Raw genomic sequence first — 9,556 nt, forward strand, 5'->3', positions numbered from 1 at the left:
CGTCGAATTATGCACTCGACCTTTGCCAGACCGTTGGCTTTTCTACCAACGGTCTGGTAACATATGACACATGAGCTGAGTCTGCTGCAACAGTCATAGCAGGCATAACATAGTTTTTTCGTTCTATAAATATGCTGTGAAAAAATATATCAAAACGAATTTTGTGCTTGTCGCAGTCAGTTGAAATTCAGTTAATAATTAGTTTATAATTTTTGCAAATCATCGGAAATTTTGTGAACAGTTAGTTGATATGTATAATTAAATTCGGATACGGATGTTTAATTTTTTGCTTGACCATCATATGCGAGGTGAGGTGCATACTGGCTTTTATTCTCGAACGTTGTGGAACATATGCGAATAACAACAACTGCATTTACAACAACAAAAACCTGAAAGCAAACACAACAAACAAAGCTGGCCTGCGCTTAGTTGAAATTGAAATCGTACATTCATAACAAATTATTACTCACATTACAATTTGGACATCGTAAGCACGAGTAGCATACGGGAAAAAAAAATGTTTTAAAATTGTGGAAATGTGTTAAAAAAAAGAAAACAAAAAAAAAAACTGTAAATTAAGTGGTATTTACCAAATTCCAATTTTGAAGAAAAAAAATTTTAAATTACACAGTTCCTATTGGTGGTAAGTCTAATTGGTGCAATAAATTTGTATATATTTGTGTATTTAGTGCGAGAGAATGTGTGTTTGCAAGTGTCGCAATTGTTGTGCCATCCCTTTTGTCCCCAACCACCCAATCGGGCCGTCCTTGTGTCCATTTCACAATATAATACGCACACGCACATGTATGAATGCTTGTACACACACATACGCACATATACATGCAGACACACAGCTGCTTGCTGCGCAATAGTCGAATTCTCTTCGTTTCTGTTTTCATTGGCTGCTTTATTTGCGCCTCTTTGTTTATATCAGTCTTTCGCTGCCCGTTTGTCGATTGCCGTTGTGCAATTTGCTTCGTTTTCCGTTTTAATTTTGGAAACTGTGTCAGCGCCTCGGATTCAAATTGCAAGAAATTTTCTTATATGTATATGTATATATTTTCTTTTCTCTATATATGTACAGATGTACGTGGATACATGCATATACATATATATTATTTTTGATCTGTGCTAAAGATTTGTATGCTCCCCTTTGACGCATTTGTATGTGTGGGTATGTGCGCGCACGTAAAGTGGTTGGATTGCTTTGTTGCTGTTTTCGCTGCTTCTTTGTCTGACAAAGAGACACACACACATACACACACACGCATATTCATAACATACACACTCACTCACATTTAACGGTTATTGGCTTGCATTCTGTTTTAACGTCGCAATTCGTCAGCCTTAGACGCAGCTGACCCTGAGCTAAAGTCAAAGCCAAAGCCAAGCTGAGCGCTTTCCAAAGCTCTCTTTGTGCGCTTCCTTTTTGTAAACACGGAAATTGAGACGCAATTGCATCAAATAAGGAAAAACACGCTTCAATTCCATATTTGCAGAAAACCAGTTGCACGACAGCAACAACAACAGCGACAACAGCGGACAACAAAGAACAACAAAGAAGCCAATTGCAGCAACCACAAAAACAAACTTCAAAACTATTCAACTGGAAAAGTGACAAACGATCCGAACAATTCTCAGCTATTCTATATTACTGTATTACAAATATATTAATGATAAACTGAGAAGTCTGGAAATTCCGAGCATTTGGAGAAAGTGTGCAATCAAATAAGAACAGGTGAAGTCCAGACCGTTACTAAAGCCAATCAGAAAACCAACCGTCCGATTGGGCTTTACGTTCAGCTTTACAAAAAATCAGCAAAATGGAGGCCAAAGATAACAACAAGGAGCAGCCACAGCAGTCGGACAATGAGATACGCACGGATAGCGAAAGCTCAACGGATAGCATGATGCGCTTTGTGCTGCCCAGCCTGGATGGTAGCCCCCCAAAAGTGGTCACCATGGACGAGGTGGCGGGCATGCTGAAAAATCTCAAGAATATGGAGCTTGCCCACGAGATAGCACTCAATCCGGAGTTTAAGCTACAGCCATACGAGCCGCCCATGAACAGGTTAACTAACTCGAATCTCCTCCATTCGCTATCCCTTTCTAACTAACTCTTAATCCCCGCCAGCTTGGAGGGTCGCATCAAGGCGATGGTACACAAAGCATTTTGGAATCTGTTGCGTGAGCAATTGGAACGTGATCCACCATCATATGATCAAGCCATCCGTTTGCTAAGTGAGATCAAGGAGGACTTTCCGCAGCTGCTCTCGCCGAACAATACGAACGCCTTGTCGCGCATCAATGCAACACTAGATGAGGCGCTCATCCGTCAGCAGGCGGAGCGTGGCACGCTCGACTTTAGGTCCTATGCCAACTTCGTGATTAATCTGTTGGCCAGCATGTGCGCACCGGCACGCGATGAGGCAGTGGCCAAGCTGCGAGAAATCGACGATGTGATCGACACCTTCCGCGGCATACTGGAGGTCATGGCGCTGATGAAACTGGATATGGCCAACTTTATGGTTTCGGCAGCGCGCAATAATATAGCAGCGAATTCTGTGGAGTATGAGAAGCAAAAGTTTAGTACATTCTTGCGCGAATATCATGGCACTGGTGCGTATACCCTGTAATTAGTAGGAATTTGAGGAAGATAGATTAAGGAGATAGATTAATTAAAATTAGAAAATACAGTAGGTTAGGATAGGGTATGGACAATATCTTACAATCCACTTGTTGAGGCTTGGTCGTTCCACATGATCTAATGGGACCTGTCCCTAAATTTGTGAAACAACTAGAAACTTGAAGGGGGAAAGGGAGAAAGGAATAGCGAAAATGTTTAAGCTAGTTCGACCTAAAAAAAAACTTTTTCGTCCCATTTGATCTAAAAAAAATACAAAGCCTTAAAACTTGAACTCTCACAGCTTCCAATAAGATTAGGCTCTCTTGTACAAATATATAAAACTTATTGGCTTTTCGTTTCCTTTTTCCAGTTGGCTTTCCCGCCACCGAGGACTGGCTGCAACGTGCACGCGCCGGCTGCAACAACAACGAGGAAATCCTTTTCAATGCATTCAAACAGCTGCTGAACTATCCGGCTGATAAGGAGTTTCCCGAACTGCTGCGCATTGACAAGGAGCGCTTCGAGGGTCTCAGCTGGCGTTGTCAGCGTCTCATTTTGTGCGCTGCGCTCATATCCATTGCACAGGGCGTTCCAATCATATCGCAGCGCCGTGAGAATCGCATCGAACTGGCCAAACAGCTGGACATAATCGTTCAGCATGTCAAGCAGCAGGAGTGAGTGAGATGCACGCACTACTGCCGAGCCATTCACTCATCTTGCTCTCTTTCTCCCCCTCCTATAGTCAGCTGAGCTCTGTCATCGACAACTGCTACGAGCAGATTCGCTCGTTCATAAACAAATGTCTGGAGAAGGAGAAACTGCCGCTACTCAGCGAATCGCAAGAGACACAAATCCAAAGCCAAGTCAAGCAGCTGATCAACAAATCATCACCTGTGCGCTCGCTAATGGGTAATAGAACCACACAATGTTTTTGAGACATGATGCATGATATATTCTTGTTCCCAATTCGGATCAGGTTCAAATCAGTCTCTCGCTTCAGGTCTTTTAGTTGTTAAGCAATGGCAGATTGCTAATTTAGTTCTTGTATGGAAAAGTTGTTTGTTTTGCCAGATAAGTCGATGCCATTTCGTATTCACATTCTTAACTGTGCAGGGGGCATATGTATATATAAAATCTCTAATCTTTAATTTTCCAATCAAAATATTTGTATAGAATTCAAATGCTATGAATTTAGTTCTAGTATGAAATCAACTGGTCTTATATTCAACACTTATACTCTTATACTTAACACTTATACTCTTGTAGAATAGTTGTACTTTTTTGATAGCTTTCTGTAATGGAAATACGAGAGGGAAAAGAAGAAAGAATATATGCACTGCTGAGCAAGAGTATTTCAACTGCGGCACGCCGTGTTGCACTTTACGCTTTTGTTGCTAATCGTTTGTTTTGTTTTGTTGCAGCCAATCGTATGGACGGTTTTGTGCGCGTTGCCTTGCGCTCGAATGGCAACATACCGCCGCCGCCCGCTGGCTTCGCTGACTTTGGGGAGGAGCTGGTCGCATTCATTGCATCCTTCCGCCGCTTGGTATCCTACAATCACGCCGTATTTGGAGAATACTTCGTGCAGCTGCTCAACAAGCAGCGCAACAGCGCAGAGCCAACTGCGGACGCCAGCAACAGCAGCAGTAACAGCCTCTCGTCTAATGTGGCCCAAACAGCCAAGCCTTAGGAAGAGAGCGAGATACTGCGAGAGCGAGAGCGAGACCGAGAGAGTGTGTGTGCGTGTGTGTGGGGAAGAGGCAACAAAATATATTTATATAACCAGGCTGCTGGGATTAAGCGTTGGAAGCAAAAAAGCACATAGAAAAAAAGAAAACAAACACCAAAACAAAATGTTGAACGTTTAAGCTATCGAACAAGAGCTAGCCTCTTGTTGATAGCCAGCCAATAGACCCAAACAAATAACAGTAACAACGAAGACAAACAACAACAACAAATGAAGGATATGAATACGTTTTATGCTGCGAGTAGCAACATTTTATGAAACTGGGTGCACTTAGCCAAGTGATATAAAGCATCTACTAAATAACAACTACTTGCACACCCATACACCCATAGACCCGTACACCAACACACCCACACAACTGCACACCTGTTTGAGGGCTGTCTGTGATAAATAAGAATCTAAAACAACTGTACGAAAGCAACTGCTAGCTATATGAGTATGTTAACATACAGACATATATGTATATATATAATGTATATGTACATATATGTGTGTGTAAGGACACGTGGGCACGCCCTCACTGAAAACCCAAAAGAACAATGAACCCCAAATCAACAATTGGCAGCTGCAAATGGACTTAACATTTAACATAAAATTTTATTTAAAAAAAAAAAAGCAACTAAATTTTAACTACACTTTAGAATAGAAAACAAAATACAACTGTATTAACATTAAATAAGTAAACATAATAAAAATACATATACATATATACAAATTATACACACATACATACATACACATATACATATGTATGGATAAATATTGATATATATAGAGAGAGCTCTATATATATATGTGCTATGCGACTGTATTTAGTTATTGGTTCTACTTCAATGATCCACCGTCTGAAATGTGCTAAGATCAAAAAAACATTTATAGATGTGTTGATGGAAATAATAGTTTATTATTTCATGAATTTTATCTATTATTTTCATGAACATATCTATATACATATACTTATGTCTATATATAATAAAAAGATTATTAAAACCTTAAATATTTGTACTTATTAATTAAAACGATAATCCTAGTAGAGGAAGCAGTTCGCCTGAGCTTACCGTTGCAAGAGCTCTGCACGGTACAGTGTCACACCAATCCTGGTAAATATTACATTATAATGGTTTGTTTGCCGTGCTCCAGCAAAATAATAATATTTAATAATAATGTAATCCTTAACCACTGACAGTACAAGTCTTATTAAGCAGCTCAAACAAGGGGGGAGAGAGAGAATGAGAATGATCTAAGCTAAGCCAAGTTTATGACCGACTCTAGCCTGGACTTGAACCCTAAGTGCTGGCTAGCCTTATGTACAATGAATACGAATTTCAATTCATCATTGACTCAAACCAAATGTAGAAATCTTCATAAAATAAATTTAATTCTATACTTATTTAAAAAAAAAAAAAAAATATTAATAAATAATATAAATAAAAAATATATAAAAAATAATATAAATAATAAATGGTCACGCGCTGGATTCGAACCTAGGCATTGCTGTGTCGCAGACAGCTGCTTGACTGCAACCAGTGATGTCATTTTTTTCTGAGCAAAAAAAGCTGGATCAAGGAAAAAAAAACGTTAAAAAAGCTGGATTCAAGGGAAAAAGGTTGACAAAAAAGCTGATTTTAATTACATATGTATATGAATACCAAACTATAGGTATTTTTATTAAACATAAATAATATCCTTGACAAATAGACAGAGCGCTGCCTCCTGCTCAATTGTCTTTGTGGGCAATTGAACAAAAGATAATTTGTTTTTTTGCACATAGCCCTCCATTGAGACTGCGTGCTTTTTTGTAGCCGCATGCGGTTGCAAGTCACTTAATTTGGCAGTTATTGTGCAATTGCAATCACTGCAATACGCCCGTGTTGCGTCTGTGGGGTCCTTCCTTAGCCAATCCTTGAATTCTGTGGCCCGTAGCCACACATCTCGCACTCTTTGCTTATAAACTTCCTTCGGCATGATTTACTACGCAAACGAATTTCACAATGTTAGAGAAGATAACGCGCCAATATCGGTATGAATTTTTAAGAGAAGGTTAGTCGATTAAAGTAAATATTGATACTTTACGTAAAATATATTATTAACATATAAATCGTTAAAACAGCTGTAAAAATTTAGAAAAAATTTACGTTGAAAAAAAGCGGTTTGAATTTGCTAAAAAAGCTGGAATTCCCGCTGCCCGCTGTTTTCAAATTTTTCCCGCAATCGCACTTTTAAAAAAGCCAAATCTGACGGCAAAAAAGCGGCAATGACATCACTGACTGCAACGCCATCACAGACCCCCGTGTGGGCGGGCGGTACGGTAGGTGCGAGGGTGAAGTGGGTAAGTCAGCAAGTGAAAAGTCCCCAAGCGCTAACTCGTCTGTTAATATAGCTGCCCATGGAGCAGCTGTTTCAGCCGCTGTTTTTCAGCGCAGCTTGCGTTGCTCGATGCACGGGCGATGCGGTTCGAACTTCGAACGCGGCGAGCAAAATCGCAAAATTGCAAAATTGCAAAATTGCAAAATTGCTAAATCGTTTGTTAATATAGTTGCTGGCCTGCCCAATGGCGCCGTGTAGCTGTTGCCTAAACTGCACTTTTTCTCAGCTCCACGTTCTGAGCAGGTTCTCTCGGCCTCGAGCAAAATTGGAAACCGAGCGTTCGTTAAGGGCGAGGCGGCCGCAAAAATTAAAATGTGAAAGAATAGGAAAAATTGTCCGACTCTCTGAAACTCAACTGCCTTAAAATGGTCTTATATATAGTAAGAAAAAAAAATAAGAGAAAACTTGATCATTAGTCAGCACCAGCACATATAGATTCTAATATATGAATATAATAATGCATGAAGCTAATTCCGTTTTGTCATTGGCAACGACCGCTCAAATATCGTACCACTGGAGACCATTAAAAAACAATAGTATAATCACTCAATATTTCTATGGGCTGACTCAGCGGCATTTGGCGGGTAGTCGAGGCTTGGCCTCGATGCTGCTGTGGGTTTGCCGCAAGCTGTGCATCGTGCCGTTGCATCTGTTCATATGTGTTGCGACTCAGTCGATGGGCAAGAATGGACGAGCCGTCCGAACGCACCGAATTTACGGGGTATCGGAGGGCAGTGCTATCCCAACTGATGGTGCGGTAGTCGGTGATTGGCTGCATTTTCCAGCGTCTACGCCGGGCTATGCAATCAGCACAAGTTCAATTGATTCTGAACTAATGCATGATTCAGCGCAGCGCTCGTTTGTCTCTCACAGCTTGAGCTTAAAGCTAACTGAAGCTCAGCTCTGTGCAATGAACAAAGTAATCGAGCGTTGCCAACTAAATTTCCATTACAAATTGGTTGGCAACAATTGTCAGAATGTTGCCCACGATATTGTCGAAATGCTGCGCAGGCCGAGCTATAGACCTAACTGGGTGTCTGTCGATAGTCATGATATTTATTTAAGAGAATTTAATTATCTGACATCTATTTGAAGAGTGCCCAGAGCACAAGAGAAATTGTATATGTATATATTTTTTTTGCCTAGCTTCTGAGTTCTGAGTACGCAGAGAGCTTTACAGAGATTCCAGTCGAGACATCAACCCGCTTATTGGTTAGGGTTGCTGCATAGGCTAAAGTACAAATTGCTTATTCCAAGCCCACACCCTGGTTGGTTGTAATCTTTGCTAATTCAAATAGCGCGCATTACAATGGCGCTCAATGTCGATGCTCACCCGCTCGATTGAGTGCAGCAAAAATCCCATCTCACGCACACACCCGTATAAATATACTCAAATGCTGTGTGGGCAATAATAATAATAAAGAGAATAATAATAATCACGCCACTTGCTGTACTTTGGCACTTCAGACGACGACGCGTCGCAGTCGCCGTTGGCATGTTGATTGCGTTGGACGGCGGACCACGCCCGCTTCCGTTGCGCTTAGCCTCATCCTGATGCCTTATCGCAGCTTGAATTGCTCCATTTTACTCTCTTCCTCTCTCTTACACACTCTCTATGGCAGCCTATGCCGGTATTTATGTATGTATGTTCGTTTGCGCGAGTGTGTGTGTGTTTGTATTTTATGATTTGATGTTTCAGCTTTTTTTTGTTTTTTGTTTTTTGCCTTTCTTTCTTCTTCATTCTGTTTTATGGGCCGCTGATAAGAAATCTGCGTCGTCTACGTTGCTAACTGGAAACTTCGCTCCGACCCGCTCTGCTTATCCCTCTCTTTCTCTTTAACACTTCATTCTGACGTCGCGACGTCAAAGGCAATAGCAGCTCAAGCAGCCGCACCGGCTTGAGGGAGCGAGTGAGACAGAGAGGCTTTGCTGTGTTAAGCTCAAAGTCCATTCAGACAGCTCCCTGTTTTTGTATGATTTATTTTTATGTAAATACACACATCTTGCGGTCGGCCCAGCCTCATCAGCATCGTCATTATCGGCGTGATCATTATGATTTTACGGCAAAAAGTAAAGTCCAACTGGAAACTCGCTCTACCAGTACGTCGAGGGAGACAGGCGATCAAAAACAAAATGAAATAGCAGACAGAATGAACCAAGAAATTAGAGAGTCGCACTTGAGATACCCTATACATATTTATGCGACTGTTTGAATTTGTATATAAAATGTGGTAATCAAAAAAATATTATATGTGTAAAGGTAAGTTATGTATTTATATGTATATCATACATATATTCATACATATTTCAAAAATTCTGTCCTTTTTTTTTGTTCAATTAGAATATGATGAATGATCGCTTTGACCCATTAAATAATAAAGAAATTGATTTAATTTTTCGTATATGCATGCACAACATTTAAAGAAAATTTCGTCCAGTTCGACCACGAAGACTGATCGGTTTTATCCATTAAGAATACATGATATATATTTATATACATAGGTATACATATATACGATGCACCCATATCAAAGTTTGCGTTCAGCCTTGTCATGAAAGCTTAGAAATAGCTGATATATGGAGTGATCGAAAAAAAAAGGGAAACTTATAGGAAAAACCAAGAAAATGAAAACATGAGGAGCCCTACAATATTGAATACCCTACGTTGCACATTCGATCATCAAGTGCATACACCCAACTTTGGAGCAATCATCAAGAATTTATATGATATGTACAACATGCTGAAGAATCTTTGTTCGAACATCGAGAGCTTTTCGGTTTTGGGCATAACACATACATATTGATTGATCCGATCC

At 40.3% G+C, this 9,556-nt stretch overlaps 1 protein-coding gene across 1 annotated transcript; it reads left to right on the forward strand.

Annotated features, from left to right (window-relative positions):
• The first annotated feature begins 111 nt into the window (after window positions 1-111).
• Window positions 112-5,082, forward strand: LOC6585063 (T-complex protein 11-like protein 1). Its single transcript, XM_015161063.3, has 6 exons — window positions 112-643; window positions 1,500-2,071; window positions 2,135-2,619; window positions 2,997-3,300; window positions 3,369-3,535; window positions 4,048-5,082. The coding sequence occupies exons 2-6, from the start codon at window positions 1,824-1,826 to the stop codon at window positions 4,314-4,316; spliced, it is 1,473 nt and encodes a 490-aa protein (XP_015016549.1). The 5' UTR covers window positions 112-643; window positions 1,500-1,823; the 3' UTR covers window positions 4,317-5,082.
• Window positions 5,083-9,556: the final 4,474 nt, after the last annotated feature.

The sequence above is a fragment of the Drosophila mojavensis genome, unplaced genomic scaffold (assembly GCF_018153725.1).
Source record: "Drosophila mojavensis isolate 15081-1352.22 unplaced genomic scaffold, ASM1815372v1 contig_136, whole genome shotgun sequence".
Classification (NCBI taxonomy): Eukaryota; Metazoa; Arthropoda; class Insecta; order Diptera; family Drosophilidae; genus Drosophila; species Drosophila mojavensis.